This window comes from Aquila chrysaetos, chromosome 19, assembly GCF_900496995.4.
Source record: "Aquila chrysaetos chrysaetos chromosome 19, bAquChr1.4, whole genome shotgun sequence".
Taxonomy (NCBI): Eukaryota; Metazoa; Chordata; class Aves; order Accipitriformes; family Accipitridae; genus Aquila; species Aquila chrysaetos.
Genome location: NC_044022.1, coordinates 21,008,052 through 21,034,707, shown reverse-complemented (window position 1 = coordinate 21,034,707; position 26,656 = coordinate 21,008,052). Strand labels below are relative to the sequence as shown.

General features: G+C 40.6%; 1 protein-coding gene across 20 annotated transcripts in view; it reads left to right on the top strand.

Moving 5' to 3' along the window:
* DLG2 (discs large MAGUK scaffold protein 2) overlaps positions 1–26,656 on the top strand; it is a 1,026,767-nt gene that overhangs the window by 150,539 nt on the left and 849,572 nt on the right. For 10 of the 20 annotated variants that reach the window (XM_030042402.1, XM_030042408.1, XM_030042404.1 and 7 more), the window contains one exon: positions 12,632–12,706. The exons of 5 other annotated variants lie outside the window; for them this stretch is intronic. In XM_030042402.1, coding sequence (XP_029898262.1) covers positions 12,632–12,706 — 75 coding nt within the window. Of the gene's footprint in view, positions 1–431; positions 894–12,631; positions 12,707–26,656 lie in introns of those variants that run through there. 5 more of the 20 variants (XM_030042412.2, XM_030042420.2, XM_030042403.1 and 2 more) reach the window with 5 other exon arrangements.

The window sequence follows — 26,656 nt, the reverse complement described above, 5'->3', positions numbered from 1 at the left end:
GCATGTGTAAATAAGCAATCCTCTTTTTTTTCCCCTGACTGATTATTTTCTGTTATACTTTCTGAAAGTTCGCCTTATCCAGCTGTTATTTATATTCACTTCCCGAATCCGAATCTGACCTAGTAATTCTGAGCGACTGTAGATGTGACGCATGAGCTCTCGCACACACCTTAATGTTTCAATCATGCACTTCAAGCAATATGCGTTTGTAGGAATCATGCTCTTAATAAAAACCCTTACAACCCAAAGCAGTTGTTTTGGCAGAGAAGTGACAGCACTTTGATAGATGGGCCCGATAGTTGTGTGTGTTGTGCTTGCTTGGAGTTAGTAGGAAAGAGGAGGGAGAGAGTGAGCGAGAGGGGGGAGAAAAAAAAAGACAGGGAAGGAGAGAGCGAGAGGGAGAGAGATTGAGAGAGAGAGAGAGAGAGAGAGAGAGACTTGGCAAAGGAAATCTTATGGGTATACTGAAACAGCAGATCAGAATTGTGAAACCAGAGCCAGGGCTGAAATGTGATGCTTTTGCTCTTTTGTGCTTGTTGTGGTTCTCATCTTCCCATTTAGAAGGCTGCATACCATTCAACAGAATATTTTGATCACAGATTGAACAATGCAGCAATCAAGCCTGATAAGCCACCTGGAAGTTTTGCTTGAGACGATTTCTAGTGGGTTTTCTGATCCCTGTGAGCATCATGACTGCCTTTAGCATTGTGGAGGAGGACTCGAGTTTCTTATGAGGGCCCCACTTGGAAAAGCAGGCTGTGCAGATTCAAGCCTCCGGTTCTGTTCATGCTGTTCAAAAGCCTTTCCTCACCCTTGCTGATTTGTTTTTATGATTTACATACACTTCTGTGGAGATTTACAGAATGGATTGTCTGTGCATTGTCACAACCAAGGTAGGACTGGAAACATTGCTGTTATGTGTACATATTTCTCTGCTGTTTTTCTGTTCCTGTAATTAAATAGATAGAGCATGTACTGTGTCAGGTTGCAAGATAAAGTGATAAATAAGCTTTGCTTCAATGAGCATTTTGTTTTCTTTTTCTGTAGATTATGCAGTTTGTTTCTATATCACTTCCTAAATGATATGTAATTTACTTATTTTTACTAGCAAAAGGAAAATGATTTCATATTTTATCTTAGCCTATGCTTGTGTCTATTAATATCTCTAGCTATTAGAGCACTTTCAGAATACATGGTATAATACACATATTTTCTCAGCGTATTAGTTTATTCTGTAAACTAAAGAATAAAAAAAAAGGGGGGGGGGCATTATATGGGTCCTAGGATTTTAAAGAGGCCAATCAGATGTAGTTTAGATAGTCATGATGTTTCTGATTGGAGAGATGCAAGTTTCTTGTGGCTTATTGTGGCTTTTTGGGGGAAAAACATAGCTTACTTTGCATCTCTAGGCCTGAAAAATAAAAACGCCTTGATCCCAATTCAGCACTCTTATACAGACGTTAGATCTAACCTGACTGTTTGGGAATGGTCCTTCTAAATAATTCTCTCCAAACGTGCACGTAAACAATTTTTTTATCCACAACAACAGTGGCAGGCTAAGGACTTTGGGGTTAAGGACACTTCCCGAGTTAAGGACAACTCCTGTCTTAAAACTCTAGAGTAGGGATAAGCTGAAAGATTCTTTGAGATGTCCTCAAACTTAGCAAACTAACTTAATATTAAATGACGGGGAGATTATCGGGGAACTCCCTTTCTGTTACTACAGGACAGGCAGCTCACCACATGTTTGTAACTGCATTTGCACATAGTGATAGTATTTATAAGGAGTAGTTACCAGGGGAAGTCCAGACATTGGGGTGCAGCATAGTTGCTCCCTGTTCTGGTTTATTTTTGATGAATTCCACCATTTCCATAGGACTTGCAAAATGCCTGGGGTAGCCAGAACACCTGAAGGCTGCGTAAATGATAAGGCAAGCCAATGGTTAGCACTGTCGTCATCACTGCTGTCATTTTTTGTGTAATGGCCATGCAAAATGGGGACCACCGTCCGTCACAGAGAGAAGGGCAGGAGGAGACACCCCGGGCACCCACGGGCAGCAGCGAGGGGTGGCGGGTGGCCGCCGCGGAGAGCAGGGAGCGTGGTGGAGCCGCGGAAACAGATGCGAGCTGTCATTCCCCTCTCGCCGGTGGAGAAAACCATATGGGGAAAGAACAGGAGGTGAATGAGGCCACAGAAGGAGCGTACGCTCCTTCTGTGGCCTCATTCACCTCCTGTTCTTTCCAGGTCCTTCTGGCTCCTGCAAGCCATGCAGGATCTGAGACTACATCCTCAACCTGCCCCGCAGCAGAGCGGAGGCACCCGCGGGTGCCCGTTGACGCAATACCAGTGAAAAGCGCTCAGCAGCACCGCTGAAGAAAGCTTGGATGCAGGATCATTCAGTTTACACTCCCAGAGGTTGCTTTCCAATTGAAAATAACCAGGAAGGTTGAAAAAAAGCTACAATTAGCCCTACTTCTGGGTGTCTGGTGGTGCAGCGGGGACCTGCAATCGCAACCTTCCTTGGCCTTGAGGGTTTGGCAAGGAGGTGTGTAGTAACTGGATTTGGGACAGGGTCATAAGTCTACTTTTAAGATGGTATAATTGGGAGAAGGTGGTGGCCCAGTGCCTTTTTTTTTTATATGTGAAGAGACACCGCTTTATTTCTTTTATGAATTGGTGATGAAAGTTTCCACTGAACATTTTGCCAGGGCCTTTTGGGCAATACCAGATGTAGACTTACCATCATCTCACTACTGCTGCTGCTCTGAGCAGGGCTCCCAACTCCATCTACACACCATATTTTTCCTCCCAGATTTTCTGTCTCTTGAATCCGCTGCTAAATGGCTGAAATGATCTGAAAGTCAAGCGTATGAGCCTCAAATATTCAACTGCAGATATTCAGTCTTTGCTGCCAACTTTGATGTTGGAATGAGATAGGATTGTGAATTGTAGGTGACCTGCTATTTGGATGCATGTGGGAACACCATATTAACATATGTAACTGAGCTGAATAATATCAAAAATCTAGTTTCAGAACACTTTCATATTGCAAGGGCTTGAAGCCAAATAAATTACAGTTGATTTCCTCATCTTGTTTGGTGCCATATTTAAATAGCTGCACCAGTGACATTAGATTGTACTGATCCATAATCTGCTCTTACTTGCTTTGTTGTGCATTGGAGTAACTCTACTTCCTTTAAACCTACAACATTTTTATGGCATCTGTTTATGCCAATTTTCACAAATATAGTAAGAGCAGACCTTTTTCAGAACATCTGAGATTTTTTAAAAATTCATTTCAGTAACTATGAATTCTACAGAGCAACAGTATTGTAATTTTTGGCCTCAGATCTGTTAATTGTCTTTATTTAAATACCCATTTGTCTGATTTGTGCAAATAATTGCCATTCTCATTCTTGGAAAAGTGGACCTTAATGTCAAGAGGGAGTAAATACATCAGTTTTACTCTTCAGATCTTATAAATAATAAAAAGGGAGTAAAAGATGAATGCTATTTAAACTCCAAAAGTTGAACACTGTTTAAAAAGTTGACATTTTTAACACTTGGTCATTAAATTTAGTCTGGAATTTTCAGTGTTTCCAGTCTACAGAAAATGGCATAAGTGTCGTGGTGGAGTGAATATGCCCTTGTAGGTTATGTACAATGGATCTAAAGATCCTGCTTTGAACTCTATATGGTGACAGATGCCATCTAATAAAATTGATTTCTGATGTGCCTTGCCAAATCTTAAATCCTGCTGACACTATTTTTTCAGCCAAAATGCAAGATATGTTTAAGATAGATTTAAGATATTAATTTGCACAAATTTTTCCTCTTCTTTTTTATTTCCTTCGTGTTTCCATGCGTTTCTGAACCCAGGACTTAGGAAATGCTGAATCAGTCAAGGAGGACTTCTTATGGTCTCCTAGTTTATTTTAATTGATCATATTCCCAGCATAGCTTCTTTCTTTTACTGTTGCATAAAGCACATTAATTTGTGGCATTATTTTATCGTTAGGAAGAATTCAGTATAAATAAAAGCTTAGGTCAAGACTCCATCCCAGCGGGAGCACCGGGAGTTTTTGAAAAGGACGAACATTCCCACCGCGCCTCCCAACAGTCAGAGGCAACGTGCTGTCCTCTCCCCTAGCTATCGGCTCTCCTTCCATCCTTCTGCCTTACAACAGTAGCTGCTGCTGGTGAAAAAGAAAATAGATAGCTCTGTGTTGCCCGACAAGACTCACTATAACAGGGGCTGCTTCACTGAAACCCCCAGTTCTTGGTGTCACGTAGATTAGAAAAGATGATCAGCTTTCCCTGGAAAAAAAATACCAAAAGCTTTCTGGCCCTTGTTGCTACAAAGGAGAGCTTAGAGGTGGAAGCTCTAAAGGTTTAAAACCCAGAAGGCCAATGAAGGGAAATAAAAATGTAGTTTTCTTTTCTAAATCTCATGATTTCAAGGTGTCAGATTCAGGCTTTTTGCTACTTGCAGCTGACAATCACAGCACCAAAAAAAAGAGAATTGAATAATACCACAAGTGGCCATCCTCTGTCACAAGCAGGGCTAGCTAAAGTCCTTCTGCTAGGATAGAGATTTTAAAACTTCCTGGGCAACCTAGTCTAATGTTTTATTATCCTTAACATGAGTCATGGCCCTAAGAACTGTCAGTGTTGGTTGCCACTGGTGTCACCTCTTGTTTTGTTTGGGAGCTGTATCTTGAGGTTTGCTTAAAATCCCAGATTTTATCACCTGAAAGCTTCTGTGTTTTGAGAAGATCTTGCAAAGATGTACACAAAGACTAGAAACCAAATAAAGTAATCCCGATTTATTCACAAAACCTAACCCACTTGCTGATTGTTGCCTGACTCCCAAGTTTGCAGCACTGAGCACTGGCAGCAGTAGGATTCCTGTGATCCAGAGCTGTGTCCTCCAGCTTGTAAGCCAGAGAACTGGCCACCTTCAGACCCAGGGAAAATGCCCAGCTTGAACTTGTTGGTTTTGTTAGCTACAAAAATAAATTTCTGTCATCAAAATGTTGAGAATTCTGCAACAATTACTCCTTAGAGATTCTTGTTGCCAGCTTCCACTTAACTCTGTAGTGGCTTAAGCCAGATCACTCACTACAGAGGTTCCATGTTTAATTCAAGTGTCACTGACATCTGTGGAACGAGACAATTAAATGAAAATGTGATTATTCATGTGAATGGAAAAAAAGATTTTGCATGTTTGGTTGGGTTTGGGTTTCTTTGTTTGTTTGTTTGTTTTTTCCCAGAGTTAATGAAAGACTCAGTTCATTCCACTAGTGAAGAAATTTGGGGTTTTGTTTTCAGTTTTTCAGTTTTTTTTTTAAATTCTGTGTTAGTCCAGTTTGGTAAATTAACAATATCTCTCTTTTCATGGCTGTCCGTCCAGCACCTTTTCTAAGGATTTAGTTCAAGTATTTAAAAGAATGAGATAAAGATGGAAGGAAAATTGTTTTGTAATGGTGCTGGGAAGCAGGGTGATGTGCTTGTTTATGTTGTTAACCCATACCAAGGTTGAATGTGTACAATTCTGACTGGCAGGGTTGCCAGGAGTCAGCAACATCTGTCTATCCTGTTTTCTTCTGCTCATCCAGCAATATATTTGGAACAGGAGGCACCAATGTATGCACTTAAGGCAAAAATCTGACAGATGTGTGAGCAGAAGTCTCACTACATGCAACGGTTGTGGAAAATAAGAAGCCACTGCGGTCAAGTACAGGACCAACATTTGGCTTAGACCCTGGGTATGGTATGACTCTTCTGTAGGTCTCTCCCACTGCACACACGCATCACCCCACTTTGCAGCATGAATTTAACGGTAAAGCAGAGAAGAGCTGTAAAATTTGCACCTTGTCTTTTTGTCAGCATTAGCTTTCTTTTCCCCATAGTCCCAACATGGAAGACAAGGCAAAATTCAGAGCTCATCCTCCTCAACAGCACCGCTGTGAATCTGAGTGAGGAGTTGCGGTGTCTTGGCTAGTTGACTTTGAAACTACCAGTCTATATTAAGTATATCATTATAAATCCCTGTTGATAGTGTGCGGTGCTTGGGGGTAAGTAGGGGCAGGTCTTGTGTCCCAGTAGGATGCTGTGGCTTCCCCAAGTGAGGGGGAAACACTCCTTCAGCATTTAGCCAACCCAGTTGACTCCCAGCGCCAACCCAGTTGATTTAAAGGGCGGTTTTAGAACTCGGCTGAAGAATGGAAAAATGTGGAAGTGGTACCACTGGAGTGACCTCACTGTTCCAGCTTCTCTAATTCAGAGCAGCGGCAAAATGAGTCCCAAGATGCCCTCGGAAGGACAGGATGGTCAATCAGATCAGATCATGTCTGCTGGAGGTGGAGTGTAGGTCCACACGCTATATGCCAGCTGTTGGTCTTACTTTGCAGAGGTGAATCCACTATGAGGTTAAGTTCGATTATTGATTATGGTGGTCTGATGCCAGTATAAATAGATATTACTTAGAATATTTAATTATGCTGAAGTGCTTTTTTAATAGGCCTTACTGAAGAAAATAGACCTGTTCCCCCCCATACCCCCCTCAGTTATATTGTGTTAATCTGAAAAAAATCAATATAGTTTAAAAAAGTTATATACTTTGAGAATAAAGTTCAATTTATTTTGTGGGACTTCCTACAAGACCAGCTGTATGTGTCTGAGAGGCTGTAGAGTCAGTCCCAAAATTAGGAGATTATAAAGCTGGGTATAAATACTGAAGTTGAACCAGTGCCTCAGGTGTTGTAGACTGGTATAATCTTAACAAAACCAGAGAGCTGTAGAGACCTACGCGACATGAGAATCTGATTTAAATTTAGCTGGATATGAAACAAAAAAATAACCACATTTCTTTGTGCCTGCATATTGTTAATAGTGCTAAATAGATCTGGGCAACATTTGTTGTTTTTTCTTTGCAAGACTTCAGGCTTTGAATCATTGCAGTTTGAAATCATAAACTGGGTAGCTAAGTTTTTTGTGCTGAATTTCCTGGCTATAACAAACCCAAAACAAAGGAAACATAATGATTTCCCTCCAGAGATTCACATTTAGCTAAAATCAAAATCTTTTTCTATAGTCATTATTAGGTGCTGATGAGCACTTCAAACTGTGGTGTTTTCCTGCCAGACCCTAAAAGTGTAATAGTGCTGAATCCATGCAATTTACGTGTAATTTAGTAAACTCTATTCTGAAGTGGTACTCGAGGACAGCTTTGATGACTACGGGTTGGCTGCTGGCTAAACTGCGCAGTCTTAGAAGAGCAGGAAGATCCTTTTCATTGATTACCATTTATCTTAGCTGGAGAACATACTCATAGATGTCTGACAGATGGGGAGTGTATCTGAGTATTTATTTCAAATCTTTATTTACCAATGTTAAAATTTGGAACAATTATTGTAAGCTTCTAGCTTTTGGATTTCAAACATTCTGAATGTAAACTGATGAGACACGTGTTGTCTTTTCTAGAAAAAAAAAAATCATTTTTTGGGGGGAGTCTCGAGAAAATTACACAGAACAAACCAATGTGCATTGCATATGTAATGTCTTGTAATTATATCTTGTCAAAAGCTCAACTTTTTTCTCCTTTATTCTTTAGAAATATGGTAATTGTCCCTTTTCCCTTGTAGTTAATTATAAATTTCAGGAAGAATTATGTCTGTTAAATCTCTTCTTCCCCCTCCCTTGGTCTCTATGGCAGCAGCAGGAATAGAAGGGAATTTCTTTGATCTCCATTTCTGAGTGACATTTCGTTTCTTCTGAGCATTGACCTTGTTTAGTGCAACTGAAATTTTCAATAGATTTCATTAGATTATAATTTGCTGATCTTAGGGAGATGTCTTTATTGAGATTGGTTTTAACTATGAAAGGAGAAGGGTCATTTGTTTCATAAATCTATGAACAGTTCTGTAAACTGAGAAAAGAAAAAGTTGAATTAACTGCTCAGGCAGATACGGTTAGGGCTTAATACTGCTGCACAGCAGTGGAGAGCTGCCGATGGAAGGAAAAGTGCAAGATACTGAACAAGCAAAAGAAAACAAGAGAGCCTGATCCTGGCTCAGTTAACGATAGTGCTGCTTAACGATAGCAGAGCTACACATCCTTAGCAGGTCCCTTCTCTAATATTTGGAGGACCTGCATGGAGGTGGGAAGATAATTTCCTAGTGCCAAGGTGAGCTGCATTTTTATGCATTTCACGTAGCTGGAGCTGACCGAATGGATTCTTTGCAAAGTCCAATAGGCCACTAAAAGCAGAAAAGATGTGTCTCTTGGCATGCATCCTCAATGTAAACATGCATTTCTTTTGTGTTTTAATCTGTTTGCTACTACCATGCAAATTTCCTTCTACCTCCCTTCACCTGAGGCAAGACTTCTGAAAAATGAGAGGATGTGTGCAGTCAAGGAGAAGGGAATGGTTATTTATGAGTGAATCATTAGGTCAGGGGTATGGCCTGGTATATGATTGTATTTTACCCAGTCTGAGACCTCTAGTTGAGATCTACAATTTTCATTTCTCCAGAGAATCATCTGCATCAGAGAAAATAATTGCAAGGATGTGTAGGAGTAGCTAAGTATGTTCCACTGGGTTTGACTTCGGCCAACTCTTTTGCTACTGGAGACCTCACTCAAGGACTTGTATATAATTTGGAAGTCATATTCTTGGCCATTCTAGTGGCTACAGACAGAATCTCACCTGTGACTGCTTTTGACTCTGGTCACCAGTATCTTCTCTGAGAAAGAATATTAAGTCAGATCTTAGGGAATGCTGCAGTTCAGTGAGCCCTGAACCTTTAGCAGATAAAATATTCCTAAATTTCTTCTCTGGATTTTGTTATATCTTCCCACAGATCTAAGATCTGCCTCCAAATGTGTCTCCAGCCACAGTCATATTAGGCAATATTTGGCCATCCAAATTTGGTATTGATGCATATATATATATATATTTATATACATAAAACCTCTCCCTGCCTATGAGGAAGTGGCAATAAGCTATACGTACTTGCTCTTAAAACCCTCCAAACACGCTTAGCAGTCACTAGGGTTGATCACGCAACACAAAAGAGGAATTTTTCCTTGGAATCTTACCCAGAGCTTGCTGATGTGCAACTGCAGCTCTGTCACCTGAAAACCTCTCTTGTGCTGTGCCACAAAGCTCTCACCTTCCAATTCAATATTCAATACGCAATATTTCCCACTGCAATACTGCAGTGGGCACCGATGCTACTACTCTGCATTACATTAATGCATCTGCAAGATACTTTATACTGATGTTTCTAACCAGTGCTAATAGCAGTCATTTACTTCAACACCTGACTCAGAAAAGCATGTAGGAAAAAAGCTTGCTTAAAGGTTGCATGCTAGGAAGGTAGATGTTGTGCACAGACTCTGAAGGGCTTGCAGCCTTGGTTTTGTCTTCTGAAGTTGATGCTTTTCTGTATCCTGGTTACGTATGGGGTCTGCATTTCTGGATGCTGGATAAACCTATTGGTTTTGGAATTACATGTAACAGTGCCTCCAGAGAAGGAATTGCACTGTCTCCAACTGACTAGGCTGTTAGCATCTCTATCTGACTTTGGTCATCACTTCATTGCTTCCTGACTGTATTATTGCTATGCAATTTATCAAGGATTTAAAGCATCAACCCAGAAAGCAAGCTGTGACTGATGCTGAATTCAGCAATGAGAATGGAATTATTTTTTTGTGTCCCAAGGTCTCTTTATACAAAAATTACACAAGCTGAAGATCTTACTGCATATTTTGAAGGTTCTGATTGCATGAAGCTGTGATAAAGCCTACGCCTGGATAGCTGTGTCTATCACTCCATTGGAGCTGTCTCAAGGGTGAAGCTTAGTGCAGGAGGCTGGGTATCCTCAAAGAAAGGGAGTAAAACAAGACTGTGGAAATCACTCATTCATAAGCTATGGAGAAACAGCCTCTCTGTTTCTGTTTCAGATGGAAAACTCTTTTATTGGAACATATTCTTCCAAACAGCAAGGCAAGATATATTCTTTTTGCATACAAATATTAGTAAACATGAAAACTACAGGTAATTCTGTCCTCCCTTGAAGGCTGTCTGAAGAAAGGTGATTTCAAATGATGGATTTTCATCACTTTTCAGATTTTTAACTTTCCAGTGTAGTCGTGGACCAGGGTCTGTAGTCCTTAAGCTCACCAAACTCCTAGGCTGGGGAAAATGTTAACAATAATAATCAAATGGAATTAATTCCTTCTACAGTCTGCAAATAATTCCCAACATATTTATTCCTATGCCTACTTGTATTGCCTATGCTTGCAGAATACTTTATGTAGTGTTGACCTTTTGGGTAATTTTTTTTTAGTTGGTGTCTCTAGATGTGACATGTTGGACCTTTTGGCTGATTAAAAAAAAAAAAAAAGAGCACTTTTATGAAGAAAAGCATTACCAACAGTTGATATACAACCTTATTTCTTAGAACTATTTCAACTAGGTGAGGGTGTAAGATATAAAAGGTATGAAAAGCATTGTTTTTTACAGAACAATACAAAAAGTAGTAATCATTCAAATAACAAATCAGCTGTAATTAAAAAAAAAAAAATCCAACCTCAAATCCCTAAAAAGCTGTAGGAGAAAAGTGTTCAGTCCTAGCCCTTGAACTACATGCATTTCTCAGACAATACCAGTGCAGTATCATGTTATCAGCCCAGTAATTCAAATACCCAGCTGTGAAAGGCCAAACTCCGCAGGTCACCCTACAGCCAGCCCTTGTGCTGAGAAGTTGGGATCTCTGGAGAAATGGTGTCTACAGGCAATTCCCAGTTACCTCTGTCTTTCTGGAGTTTGAATATGCAGCCTGTGTCTTGTGATTCTGGGCCTTGGGACAATTTTTGTATGATCTCAAAGTCAAGAATACTTGCAGAGTATTAGCACCTCCTGCTATGAGATCTGGAGCTTTTATTTTGTGGATGTAACCTCTTTAAGAATGTGAGGAGTCTTTTTGAGGAGTCTCGTGACAAACGTTATACATGGTTACCTGAGTTTGTAAGATCAGGCTTTTCAATCAGAAAAATGTTTTCTGTCCAAAGCAAATTATCAATTTTCTTGCCTTTATCTTGCCTTGGATTAAAGACTGAAGACATACAATTGTTAAAGAAAGGAAAAAATAAGTACCAATATTTCATGCAGTCTTTCGATCAAAATTCATGTATAGTTCTATTATTTTGATAGGATTACATAGTTTGCTGTTGTGTTCATCCCTTCCTTACAGGAGATAACACACACCCGCAGGATATTGCTGCAGTGATAGCAGTGACTTTTTCAAATCCTTTTAAGCAAGACTTTCTAAACTTTCATTTAAAGGTACAATGCTTCTTGCTTGCTAGCTGTCTTTCTGAATATTCCTTAAAGTTGTCTAAGTGAAAATATAAAAGATAACCAGTTTTCAAGGTTTGGGGAATATGAAACTGAAACTGATATGCATAGTATTTCCTCTTCTTTTTACTTGTAAAAGTATTTAGTATTGCAATGCTTTACAAATGTTTACTTTTTGGAAATAAAGAGCAAAGCACTAATAGTACTTTGTTAGTTAACGTTCTTAAATCAGACTCAAAATTGAAAATCGTGTGAAGCCTAATCATTAGTGTTTGCAGAAGTTGCTCTCCTTTGCTCTCAGCATGGGGAAAAGAAAGGTGTAATGTAGTTACTTGCAATATATCTGGCTCAAATGAAAGTAAAAGGAAGGAAGCTTTTTTTTTCACATTATTTTCAGCTTCAGGAGCACACATGATTACAAGAGTCCTCCAATTCAAGGAGCTAAATAATAGTTTGACTCTTATGTGAAATGCTGAGAGTAATGGTGGCAGACACCAGAATTTATCCTGAACTTTCCTTCAGGGACTCTGACCCAATCTACTGTGCAATTCATTCTGATGGGCTCCAAACCTTTGCTAAAATGTAATTGAATCACTGCAAATGCAAGGGAAATTACAGGAAGATCAGCCCAAAGGCCTGATGGTTGCATCTTGCACTGCCATGTGGAACATTAGACTTTAAATTAACCCCTCACTCTTTCGGTTCTGCAAAGTTTCAGGGAACTGCAGGACTCTTGGGTACTTGCTCCATGTCCTCCAGGGGCCAATCTGGGGAGTAAGCAGAGCGTTCTGCTCGGCAAAGAAACACGCTGAACATTTGGGAGAGGCTTACTCCTCCTGGAAAATCGCCCTGGGGTGGTTCAGGCTGCACCTATCACTGGTTCAAAGAGGACATAATGGAAAAATGCAGCCTGTCATGAAATGGGGGGAAAAAGAGCCCATCTCTGCCTAAAGCTCCGCTGTTGTTCTCTGAATGCTCCAGGGTGGAGGAAAGCCAGATGCACATGCTTGGGGTTCAGAGTGGATGAAGGATATGTTCACCCACATAGCTGAGAACTTCAAAGCAAAATTAATGGGTAACTGTTGAGGCCTTTTTGGTCCTGCGAACTGCAGATTATTATCCCTACATGACAGTGGAAAATGACTTTGTGAGGTGTAATGCATACTAGCAAACTCCTAGATGCTCCATCTGGAATGGAGTCCATTGTGCCTAGCGATTGCAGCACATACTGTGTTGTGTATAATGCCATTTTCACTTATTTGCAGCAGAGCCATGGCAGATGCCCATCCCACAAATGCTCAGTCGAAACACCTGCCTGGATACCCATTCAGCACTCTACCGTAAGTTTGAGCCTTTTAATACAAAGATTTGAGAGACTGAATGGTAAGTCTCTGTGTTTGGAGCAGCCCTGTCGGGTAAAATTTCCATACTCAGTGCATTTGAGAAAGAACAGAAACGAGTCCCGAGGCCAGACCAAACTCCTTGGGAAGCCTGAGCTGTTGAAATGTTGGATAGGGGCTTAGCAGGGCTTCTCCAGAAATTCAGGCTCTTCGGGAGTTTAATTCATTCCACATGGAGCAATGGGGATCAGTGGCAAGCGTGGTATGGTCGGTGGTGGTGTCCAGCTCGGAGGAGTGTGGAGTTGCTGTTGATTGCTATAACTCTGGACTCCAGCTGAGCGTGATGACTGGGAGCCTGCTAGTTTTGCCTGGTCACGGGCACAGTTTGTGGGAATTCCTTCATAAGCTGCTGCAGGGTCTGCCAAAAACGGCTGACGTTTAAAGCACCGGGCTGTCCCCAGTCCCAGGTGGTGACACGAGGAAGGGGAGATGCATCTTTTCTTTTCATATTCTTATGGAAGAAAGACTGACTGACGATTCCAAGTGCTTTACGGACTAATAAGTGGGAAAATTTGCCCAGTGTAGGTAACAACAACTTTTGGGATGATGGGCAGCAAGTGAACTTTAGTCTGCTGGGTTTATAGGAAATGACCTTTGTAAGTGTTTTCCTCCTCCTGCCAATTAGATGACTTCAGTGAGATTTGCTTTTAACTATCAAAGACACAGTAATATTTGAAGAGAAAAAAGAAACTGCGGTCAAGTTGACACTGCATTGATTTATATCTTGCCTGAACATACATTGTAGATAGAGCCAAATCCTTGGATGCTGGAAGTTAGAGGGCTGACTAATAGAGCTATGATGATTTATCTCAGCTGAGGAGCTGGCAGGATTTAGTTGACATTTTCTTTGGCTCTGGACCACAGCATGATGTTGGTCCACAGCTATCAACTTGTCACCTTTTATGAGTAGATGAATGTAAAACAAATTCAAGTTTTCGCTCTCCCTCAGTCTCTCGCTAATCTTGCAAGTGATTGTAAACCCTGTGGTTTTGGTTGTCCTTACAATATATTCAAATGAATTCTATCATTGTTGATCTGTACTAAAATAGACCCACTTAAAAGTATTGATAGAACAGTTGATCTAAACAGTTTTTTACCAGGTGAGGTTCTAGCCCAGTATCTAATTAGTAACTCTTCTTAATTATTAGTTTTCATTCTCAAAGGCTTTGGATTGACTTTGTGATGCGGTCTTGGTTTTTGTTTATATTGAGAGGGTTGCAGCATGAGCACAAGTATGGTAGTGTGGTGCTTTGAGGAATGGAAATGTACTGGGCATTTGTAGTAAGTCAGGAGCAGTTGCACTTGATTTCCACTAACACCAAGACCTGACTTTTCACACAGTGGCTTTAAATGGTTTGGGTATTTTTTAGGATATTTGGTTCTTAAACCATCAAAAATAAAAGCATGTAGCTTGAGTGTTCTTTGTCTCTTGTTTCACCAGATATGTGTGCATGCATAGGTAATATCTATAGACCTGCTGTCTTGCAAATTTCTATATTGCCACAAAAAATGAAAAACTGAGGATCGAGCTTTGTTGTCTTTGTTAGCACTAGAAATGGTGTAAGATCAGAATAATTCCAAGAAGTGTTATTTTTAAACTGTTAGAGTGGAAACTGGTTCTGGGACCAATACTAGTTAATATCTTAATTGATGACATGGACGGTGGGATCGACTGCACTCTCAGCAAATTTGCAGATGACACCAAGCTGAGTGGTGTGGCTGATACACTAGAGGGAAGGGATGCCATCCAGAAGGACCTTCACAGGTTTGAGTAGTGCGCCCGTGCGAATGTCCTGAAGTTCAACAAGGCCAAGTGCAAGGTCCTGCGCATGGGTCAAGAGAATCACCAGTATTAGTACAGACTAGGGGATGAAGGGATTAAGAACAGCCCTGAGAAGGACTTGGGGATACTGGTGGATAAAAAAATTGGATGTGACCCAGCAACGTGCGCTCGCAGCCCAGAAAGCCAACCGTACCCTGGGCTGCATCAGAAGAAGCGTGACCAGCAGGTCGAGGGAGGGGATTCTGCCCCTCTGCTCCGCTCTGGTGAGACCCCACCTGCAGTTCTGCGTCCAGCTCTGGGGTCCTCAGCACAGGAGAGACAGGGACCTGTTGGAGCGGGTCCAGGGGAGGGACACAAAAATGATCAGGGGGCTGGAGCACCTCTCCTATGAAGACAGGCTGAGAGATTTGGGGTTGTTCAGCCTGGAAGGGAGAAGGCTCCGGGGAGACCTTATAGCAGCCTTCCAGTACTTAAAGGGGGCTTATAAGAAAGATGGTGACAAACTTTTTAGTAGGGCCTGTTGTGATAGGACAAGGGGTAACAGTTTTAAACTGAAAGAGGGTAGGTTTAGATTGGACATCAGGAAGAAATTTTTTATGATGAGGGTGGTGAGACACTGGAACAGGTTTCCCAGAGAGGTTGTGGTTGCCCCATCCCTGGAAGTGTTCAAAGTCAGGTTAGATGGGGCTTTGAGAAACCTGGTCTAGTGAAAAATGTCCCTGGCATGGCAGAGAGGGGTTGGACTAGATGATCTTTAAAGGCCTTTTCCAACTCAAACCATTCTATGAGTCTATGAAAAAAACCCAACTACTATTAGAATACAGTTCAATCATTGACTTAGTTGCCTTTTTTTTTTTTTTTTTTGATTGTAGAGTACAACATGTGGTCCTTGACTTAATTGCGTACTTGGAGCTTGCTTCCATCTATATTTTGCTTGATTATAAAAGTTGAATGGAGTGAAGGAGCTCAGCACACTACCCCACAAATATGTTGTAATTCCCAAGTACCTCCTGCTTCTTTTTTATGAAACCATTTTCTATGCAGCCAAACAGATTTTTCTGTCTAGCTTATCTGTATCAGATATTTATAAGCATTTCTTACCATACTTCAGTAGATTTCTTTTCTTGGGAGACTAATGCAGACAGTTGGGGAAAATTAAATCAGACAGAAATGAACTTCTAGGTGGTCAATGTTTTTCGCCATGTGATTTCAAAAGTATTTTTTAACTGCCTTGATTTTATCAGAGAAGAATATCTGTGAAATGTCAACATTTTGATAGAAAGCTGATTAATGAAATGAAAATTTCCAGTGATGCATCAAAGCATAATACCTGCTATGAAAGGCTTGAAAGATCGGAAAAGAAAAAAAACAGAGATCTGGCCAGTTGTGACAACTCCATTATATGACCATAGTGTCTGTACAGATGCCTCTCAACAGTGGTATAGGGAACAGTGTCAAATATTGAAGGAAAACCAAACTGGTAGAAAGGGTATCCTCTTTCATCAATTTTGCTGCCTACGTCACTCAGGATGGCATAAGTCTGGGCTAGGCTTTTCTCTCCTTTTTCAGCATTTTTTTTATAAAAAGCACTGTGTTGTCTCTTGGGAGCTCCTTTCCTATCTAATGCAAGAACTGGGAGATCTGGCAGCATTGCTGTTATGTAACAGTCTGACTTTTGCAGTCCCTAATTTACCATCCTTTTTGAATTTGCTGATGATTCTTGCAATTAAGATTCTCGATTCTGTTTGGCAACTCACCATCTGCAAAAGAGGGCATAAGTGAACACTGCCTTTCTGTGCCTTCGCGATGTCCTTAATTAGATTCATTTCAAGTCTGAGAGTTTTAATCAAGGGAATTACCTAAGGGTGGCTTTGTCTGCACTTGCACTTTTAGTCATGTCTTCCGAAGGATTTGTAGTGTTTGATTATAAAATACTCCAAAAGGAGTTCACTGCACTGCTCTTTAGCATACTAAACCTTCCTATCGCTGGGGTTGCTTGCTAGCTAGATCCATTATGCAAAGATAATGAAGTATCACAGGATGCACCTGTTTTGCAAAAACATTTGGGGTTGTCTTTTCTTCTGGCCCTGTTGAGAGCTTTTCTCGTATTTGGCATTCGGCACAAACATTCACCTTATCTCACCCTGCAGCATTAGTAGGATCCCTCTGCTTTTCCCTGCTGCAGTCTCGGCAAAGCTCCTTGGCCCACTGTCCTAGTCCCCTTCCACCGAAAGATTCCCTTTTGGGGAGTCTTCTGCCACGGAGAAGCAGCAGGAGGGAGTGGTAAAGGGTGTGTGGGCACAAAAGGCAATAGATTTGGTGCATGCCCTAAGCAGAGCCTCATTCAGCATCAGCTGTCCGCTCCGTGTGAAGAAGGAGACAGGGACTTTAAGGGTAGGGGAACCTGAACAAGGCTCCTCACAGGGGAAACGCAGCAGCCGTGCATGCTGCGGTAGCTCGCGGGCTGCACCTTTACGTTGGTGCTACATTCTGAGGAAATTTAGTGCAAGTTTTGGCTGCCAGCCTGCTTGGCAGCTGAGCCCTCAGTCTTTCTGCCCCTCGGTTTACCTGTACCCATAACACAAGGAGAGCAAAGGTCACTCCTTTTTGAACCTGCACACATGTGCAGGTTGTTATTGCTCTGTTTAGGTGGGATAGATCAGTGCATGGAGGATAAAGTTACTCTGGCTTTCTCTTTTCCCAGTTTATTTGGAACAGTGGAGGGACAGGAATGCACTAATGCCCTGCACAATGTCTGAATTTAGCCTGATCTGGGAGTTATCCTGTAAACATTCCTGTTCAAACTAATCAAAGTTTTGTATTCAGACTCGCTTCACAGGAGTTATTTTAAAGAAATTCATACTTTTGGAAAATGCCTGTGTGTTAGTTCTGGTGGTTGTGCTCTATGTAAAGAATGTTCTGACACGATATTGTACAATGGAGCCAAGCAGAAACATACTGAAGCATGCATATTCTGCTTTATTTTAAGGCTATGAGTCTGGAAGAATCGTTTCTGAAATGAATCTTGCTCTCTTTAAACACAAAGCAAATAAATGGCTCTGCTTGGCTAGACTCGGCTCTCTCCCAGGACTTTGCGTTGTGCCTCGTAACGATGTCCCTTCCTCTCCTGGGTAGATGTGCTCTATAAAATAAACAAACAGCTCTGCACTCCAGAAAGTACCTTTTGCAGGGGCTCTCTCTCTCTCTCTCTCTCTCTCTCTCTCTCAGCTTTAAGTCTTTTTCTATTAAAACCCTCTTGGCTAATAAATTCCACAGACAATCCGGGTGGTGGGGAATGTTTTTTGTGGCTAACGTGAAATATTTGAAAACTGCGCTATTAATACAATGCTCTGTTCTTCTATCTTTCACCTCGGCGCTGGAAATGGAAATGGTAATGGAAAATTTTGAGTGCTAAAACTCAGCTTTATTTTAAAGGAGGTATTAAAGTAATGCCATGCATGTTTCTGCTGGGTCACTATATTCCTGCACATCTTCTTTATTCCGAGGTTTCCTGTAGCCCTCCTTGCCCAGTGCTCAAGGCAGTTTACCATCCACCTCTTTACTGTTTAAAAAGCCTGTCTGTACCCTGCACTGCTGAGTCCGTCACCAATTGCCAGCTACGAAGCTGCTTTTTAAAATAGCCACTTGAATCCCTCTTCCCCTTGGATAGCCCTGCGATGCGTCCTTCTCATTTCCACCACCCCTCCCCAGCTTTCCCTGGGGAAAAACATGCTGTTCCTATTGTTGTTGGCTGTAGCTTGAGGTGCTGAAGAGTCGTGACATCTCTCCTGTAATCTGATTTACGGATTCAGTGGGGAAAGTTCCAGCTGGACTAAGGTAGTGTTGGATTAGCAGCAAACCGCAGCACATCCCAGCAGGGCAGCAAATGCTTCATGCTTGGGTAGATAGAGGCAAATGCTAGCAGAGTATGTGTTAACAGAAGGGTTCGGGAGCAAATTTTGAGAGAAATAGGGCAAAAGCAGCCATTTACTCCTCTACTTCACCAAAGAGTAGGGAAGAAAGGGGAGAGAAGGGTTTTTTCAAAATGGTAATAGCCCCCTGACAATGAAATATATATACTTAATTTATGACATACGTCGTCCTTCCTCCCATTTCGGTTCATGTGATCCCAGTGAAACAAGGGAAGGGTTTCACAGTTTGAAAACAAGCTCAGAAACCTTTAAGGTAAGGTCACAATTCATTTTAAAAAAATACTATGATGAACATTAAGCTGTACAAAACTATTATTTGCAGATTGACCCACATAGCTGCTTGACATCATCATCAGGAAACATTTTGCATGAGTAATTTACAATGAGTAATCTCGTTAAGCACATATTATGTAGAGGACATTTGCTGTCTTTATTGCTTTATTTGTTTTATGGAAGGCACCAGGATGTTTCTACAGCAGTCCCAGTCAGAGAAGTGTAGCAGTGCATAAATTAGAGCAAAATATTTCTAACCTGGTTATAGAAATTTTCTTTAAGCTGAAACCTGGTATTGATCTTTACGACAACAATTTCTTAAAGGTAAACTTTTATAGAAAAACAATTATAGATTTAACTACTTAAAATCATTGCAACTCATTAGGTTTATGAGCAAAAAAAAATTTAAACAAAACTTAATACTCTTCTGTATACTATTTTAAAATTCTGGTTTAAGTGCTGATTTAGCCAGGCAACATTTTGACAGTGTCACTGAAGTTTAAAGACAGTGTGCACATCCAAATTCTGCAGTATTTATTATTTATTATTCCCAGAGGAAAAACACTATTGGAGTATAGTCTTTCTGATAACATATACATAGCTTGAGGGTTATATCCCCAGGATGTTGCTACGCAAAAGCCATGCTTTCCTGACATGGGAAATTCCATGCTAAGGTCAAACGTGAGCAATTCAAACATTCTGAGTTTATGTTGATATACACAAGAGCAAAGTTAACTCCACTCTTTATTTACACCCTTCAGTAACCCGCAAATATGATTAATATGACTGCTTAGAAGTATTTCTAGTCCCCAGTAAAGAGAGCTAAATTGTTTTCATTATTTTTCTCTTAGATGTGCTGCAGCATAAGTAGAGGCAGTGATTTAATTTTTTTAGGAACTCAAACGTGTTCATCATATAAATTAAAAAAGTGTATGTGTACATAACCAACAGGTGAAGCGGGACTCAAGTGGGAGAGTAGGACTTGTGACTCATGGTTCAGTAACTCATGCCACGATGATATCTGGAAACTATATGTTAGCAAGGAGCTTCATTGTGCCTGGCACTGTAAAAATCTATAGAAGAAACTTGTGGCTGAAGCAGTTGTGGAAGACAAAGGGTAGGAACTTTGCCTTGTTTGGCAGTATTTGATAGAGGTGCTGAAAGTGAAATTCATCTATCCAGGTTTATGTCGTTGGAGAGCTATAAACACTTTTGAGGTGCAGTTCACCTTTAGACTGGTCTTTAAAGTATGAACGGGGCTATTGAAGGGTGTGTTTCTCTTGATTAATGATAAAGGAGACCTAGACAACCAGCTCTGACGCCAACAGGCGTCTGAACCGAAGATGTATCCCACGCCAGGGGATCTTCTCAGTGTTGCGCAAGTCTGTGGCAAAGTGGTGACCTACATCAGAGACTCAGCTACGAGACTTGCCTTCTAGGCTACCCCAAAAAGCAGTTTATTATAGCTGTCCTTTTACAGATAGGTGGAGCTGCCACTGACTTCCAGGCAAAACGCAAATGAACACAGGACTGGATCCAGGCACTGCCCAAGACATAGAGGTATTACAGCATCTCACATAACCTTGTATTATACCAACCACCTTTTTCCTTAATACCTTGAAAAAAAATCTATTTAACCATAATAGACCATACGTTTTAGTGGCATTTTCATTTGTACTTTTAGATTGCAAGTCCTGTTATTCATTCAGTACATACATACTGTATGTCATTTACACTTACAGGGCTATAGAAACCAAAAGGTCTCTCTTTATCACATAAATGGCTGTGAATAGCTGTCTTAGTGAATGTGTTCTCCAAAGATTTATTCCTGAAAAGTTCTGAATGTCTCCTGTGAAGTGCTTGGGGGACCTTCCTTCGACCCTGTTGGTATCACTCATATGCCACTATAAATGAGCATGGGAATCCTGCCCTGGGACTGGGGCAGCAGATATGTCAGGGACGTATTGCACAGGCATTTCTGAAGAAACTTATATAAAAAGCTTCTTCAAAGGCTGATAAAAATTAGTCTTCCCTACAGAATACTCATTTCTCTGCTGTTTGGGACTTTTTTTTACAGATGGGAACAGTCATGCAAATTAGGGTTTGTTTGCTTTGTTTGTTTGTTTTGGGTGCTCTAAGGAAGCAAGAAATATAAATGGGAAAGTGCCTGTAAACCATATAATTAATAAACAGTTATGTGTCACAGGAAGACTATGAATTATAGGTCTAAATATCCTGTGTTTTCAGGGCTTTGAAAACTAGAGCTTCAGCTGTCCATGAAAGCAGACCTAAGTTTTATCAACCCTTCCTGGGATTTGAGTCTTAGTCTTTAGCTAAACCCAAAGGTGCTAGCTCAGCCCTGTCTGTTGATGACTCTTGCAGTCCAAATGAAGCTTGGGTATGCATCTCTAGGGGTCAGTGTCCCTCTGAATTTTTCTGGATGGGTATCTGCCTTTTTTGCATCAAGTATCACCATCTTATGTGAATTCGCAGGCATAAATATTTGTTTGAATTGCTTAGCATGAATTATGGATTCAAATGCATCCTATCAGTCATTCCAACAGTACCTCTTCATCTAACCCACAGTAGGTCCATCTCTTCTCTCTTACCTTGGATACTTTACTGTGTTTCCTCAGCACCTGAGCATCTCAGGGTATTAATTTGTTGTCACAAGACCCTTGCGAAGAAGTTGGGAAAAGCTGCTACCCCCATTTTACAAACAAGGGGGAGGAGCGGAGAGGTGGAAAACACGACTACGTTTTGTAGAAATACACTGAGCGTGTCAGTTCTGGAACCAGTGCTGCACCCAGGGTAATTATTAACCCAATTAACCCATGATAAAGCTAGTAGTCCAAGCATGGTACCACATCTTTGTATTTTACTGTGCCGTGCAACCGGTCAGCCTTGAAACAACCTTGGGGCTTTGTAACAAAGCAGTGGAAGACAGGACAGGACATTATTCTTTTGTGGAAAGGGAAGGGACATTTTTACAAATACTCACCATCATAGGTAATGGAGTTACTTTAGGAGAGGGTTTTCGTATGTTATTTTGGCAGCCCAGGCCACCCCTTTGCTGAGTTATTTACCTTCAGTTTGTGATCTGTGCTCTAGCTGTGGAGCAACGGGACAACCAGAGTGCGTAGGAGCCGTCAGATCCACAATCTGCTCTGCCGTCACTGTCTTTGCTGAGAGCTGAGTTTCAGGGGAAGCCACATTTAGAGGCTATGCATTCTGTATTCCTCTGAATTGTTTATAATGTATGGTGGAAACATCTAAAATAGGATGCTGTATAATTAAAGGAAAAGCAAAACCACAGAAAAGCCGAAGCTTTTCCTCCCACAAATGCGTACTATGTATATGTATTTTTATACAGACACTTCAGTACGTCCTTTGTGCCTCTGGCACCAGCTCCTGAGCTTACCCCAGTTGTACTGATCTCTGCTGCATAAATAACTCTTTGGCCCTGTCTCCAGCGAATCTAAACCTGTTGGTGTTCAGCTCCTATCTTTATTTGCTGTGCCACATGCCTCTCAATCTGACTGCTGTCACCGTTGTGGGATTTCCTGAGTGAAGGCTGGGTCTTGAATTATTTTGGGGATGGAAGGAGGGCTAAGGGAGTGCTCTTCCTTATTTTGGTGCTCTCCTTTCACCCACAGAATAGCTCTCACATTTTCTTCTTCCGTGCTGTGTCCTTACTTCTGAGGTGCTTAAGAGGGATATTCCTATTTGGATAAACATTTACTGTTTTTAAACCGTTTAACATTGTGGAATAGGTAATCAGAAAAAAACAGTCATGAGTGAAAAGCAGTGATTTCTAACACTGGATAGCCACCTAGAAATATTTAAATGTCATGACAGTAGCAGTATGGCAATACTGGGTTGAAGGACAGGGAATAAACCTTGAGAGATTGAACCCAGTCATCTGTAGTAACAGGAAACACTATCATGTAAAACCTCACTTAAGAATTTGGAAATGATTCACTGTCACACACTTCTAACCTCCGCTGTGATCCTGTGTTGGTTTCTGCTACTGCATAAATGTGATAGATAAAGCACGAAACACAAAAAGCCACTAATTAAAGATTAGTCTCGGTGAATCACTCACCTGAGAATTTGTAATCTACCTGGATTTGCCCCTTTACTGTAAAACAGAATTGCACATCCTGATCTGTTGCATCTCTGCATGGTGGAGCCTTTGATTCTAAGCTCAGTCCAGGCCTGCCTGCTAACGAGCCAATTTGTGTCACATTTGACATTAGCAGACTGAGTGTCTTTAGATGGTTCATAAAACTTTAGACTGGCCATAGCAGATAGGACAAAAGTCCCAAAGGACCTCTATAGCTCTGCAGCGGATAGAATTCCATGGTTGATCCTTAGAGATAAAGTGCGGTAAGACGTCAAGTAGAGAGTGATATTTCCCTCAGAATATCTTTCCCTCTTCCAGCAATCAGGAGTGTAGAGGCTTCTAAAGTTTGAGGTTATGGATGGGCAGTTACTTTTGATAGACCAGAACTCATTAAAATAAGAATTAGATAAGTGGAACAAAATTCTGCTGTCAGATATGGTAAAGTAAATTTAGATTTGCACCAGTGTGACAGGGCAGGGTTTGGTTACTCATTCTCACTCTTGCTAGTAAAAGTGATTAAACCTTGAAAGTTTGAATCCTCTCCTGGATTTTTTTTTTTTTTTTTTAATAAAGAACTTGTTTGATAATGAAATCTTGGCATTTACTTTATCAATTCTTAACTGTAGTAAAGAAGTTTTTACTTATTGGGTATATGCTTATCAGTTTTCTAGTGTAATGCATAGGCTTATTCTATTCACATATAATCTGATCAGCTGTGCATTTTCTTCCCCTTTAGATATTTGCATGAAGAGTGCTTTTAGAGATTTAAGGGGTGATTTAAACAATGATTTTTTTCAGCTCTCTTTCATGAAATTCAAATTGCCATTAACTTTCTGCAACATCAGTTCTATGGAAACTCAGCATCCACTACAGTAAAAAATGACTTTGAGCAGATCTTTCCATTTTTCTCATTTATTTTCTGTTGGGTTTTGTGTATTATTTGTTACATTGTCATTGATAGGAAGTTGTGGAGCTTTTGTAAAGTTATTCGCAGTCCTTCTTTTCCAATTAACAGTAGGTCCTTGTATAAGACATTCTTTTGTTTCAGTGAAATCAATGACAAAATTGATTTTGAAATGAAAGTAGAAGGGTCTCCTCAGTTTATCACCTCTGAAAATGAAAAAATTTTAATTAGGTTTGTGGATTCATAGCATTCACAGTAGTAGTTTAGCATATTGCATGTTTATTGGGTTCTTAGATGTGCTTAACTGCTGTTAAGCAGTAAACTCCCAGAAAAGGGAGCTTATTAAATGGTCTATTTACTAAACCAAGCTTGACATCTTTATTCATTCACATCTGATTATTTTACTACCTCCAAATGGTATTTTGGACATGGAGGTTGGATACTATTTTTTCTTTTTGACTTTGCTTAGTAGTGATAATCTACAGAATCCCTACAGCTTTGTGGGAGATTGAGTTGTTTTGTGTTGTGGTTCACAATTCTGTTAATTGTCAGCTAATTTCTGAGTCCTTATTACTGGTGAATTTACATAAAATGCACAGCATCATGGCTGATCTGAGGCAGAATCAGACTGGGAAAAAGGATCTATGACTTCTTCCAAAAGAACTTCTGAGTTCTGCCTTGCTCCCAACGCACCCTATGAAAAATCATCATCAGTCCCTTGGTTTCACCAAGGTAGATATACAAATACTTGCTGCTTTCCTAAATTTCTTTGAGATCTGTTAATGCGTACAGTACTGCATAACGGTGTGATATGTTTTCCGATTCCACATTTAATTTTCCTGGGTCAGCATTACAGCCTTTTTGTATTGAAACTGAGGATGAAAGGGAAACTTATTGAAAGACACATACTTTATTGTATTACAGAGCAGCTGGTTTTTTTTTGGTTTTTTTTTTTTTTTTGGCAAGACAGGAGGTGGGAAAACAGCTTGTTATTTGGGGGATTCAGTTTTCAGGTGCAAAACCAAAACATTGGCATAATAACATATTTTATAATCTAATTTTAAAAAAGAGAATGTTTCAGGAATCTATGCATCATAGATACAGGTTGAAGCTCTCAATATTCAAGGTGGTTTAAACTTCTCTTTTTTTTTAAAATGACATGGCTCAAAAGCATTGAAAAGTAAATGTTAGTTGCTTTTTTAACAGATGTTCCATAGTCTTTTATTCAGTTGCTTACTACTGCACTCTTTATATCTTTGTTTTTATTTTTTCTGTTTAGTCATCACTGACTAAAGAAACTGTCACACCTGCAGAAGCCTCAAATTTATCTTGCTTTCTGAACAGGAACCAGAACACCCCAACTGTCATGAAATTGAAAAGGTTGGCTAATAACAAATAGCTACTTGTTCTTGCTGCAATCCTCCAAGTGGGACGAGCTACCACGAAACTCCCTCTCTAACTGCCAGTCTAGCAGACAGGGATGCACCACAGGACTCCAAAGCCCTGGATCCACATAAGCAATTTAGTGGCTGAAATGCGGCTTAGACAAAATTTAAGTTTCCAAGTCCAAGAAGGCAATGCATAAAGCCCATGCCCGTTCCCATCCCTCCCTTCCTCCCTGCTTAGACGTCTCCAAGATTTCAGGCAGCAGAGTTTTCAGAAGTACATTTCCCACCCTTTGTGCTGAAGCTTCTTTCGTTTCTCCACGTACTACTGGCCACCTTTCGCGGGTAGGTTGGAGACTTTTCTGTCTGAACCTTATTTGTTGCTGCTGGTCATAGCGTTCTCCTGGGAGGTGGAAATGTGGATTTCACCTCCAGAGTGAAGCTTGTGCTGAACTCTGAACTTCCGTTCACAAAAATGCAGTTATACTAAGAGCATCTCATCCTCCGTCCATCTTTTGAGGGGAAAGAATGACGCAATCTTCTCTACCCAAAGGGGCAATTTAGGCATGTAAGTAAAGTTGGAGGCTTTAGGCAATGCATTGTAATCTCTTTTAGGTGCACAGGTCAGGCAGGCACCTGCAGTAGGAGACAGGGAATTTCAGAAATATCCTTTATCTCTCTTCTTACCAGCATTCCCCCCTGCTTCTAGGCAACATGCTACTTTTCTGAATTTTATTATTAGTAATTTTCACGAACTGCCTTGCAGGAACCAGTACCTAAAGGCCAGATCAGGGAGCTCTTAGTGTCACCATGCTTTATGGATCTGCAGCTAATTTCATTGTGCTCTTCTCAAAGTGTGGCAGAAATGTTGATGACAATATGCAGTGTCACCTTACAGGCACCAGAACCCCCCTAATGTAGTGACTTTATTCAAAATGGAGCCCAGAGAGACACTGGAAAGTAGATCAGTGATTCCACTGAAAATTACTTAGATTTTTACTTAAGTCCAGAGTAGTGTCTCACATCAACATGACGGAGCATCTGTAAGCAAATAGTGTATAGTGACAGTTGGAGAAGTGTTGTGGGAATTTTTTTATTCTGTTTTTGGAAGAATGTAATAAAATGGTACGCAGAGGTAATGCTTATGGACTGAAGTTGCCATTTTTTTTTCTGAATGTATTTGCTAGGTTTTCTTTTGAGATACATTACGTACAAAAATAAGGAGCAAACTCCACCTGCAACTACAAACTGGGTGAGCAGCAAGAAACTGAGTTGTGACGGTGCCTAATGCCTATCAGTCCAGTGCCAAGCTGTCTTTGCAGATGGACATTTCTATGCTAATTTGTGGAAGGAAAGAGTCAGGAGCTACGTTAGTTAAATTGCGTTGCTTAGTCAAATCAATGCAGAATAGTTAGAAAAGCTAGGTAATTGAAAATAATTTGGGAGGCCAGCAAACTCTTAACATGGAATTTAACTGAACTCTAGCT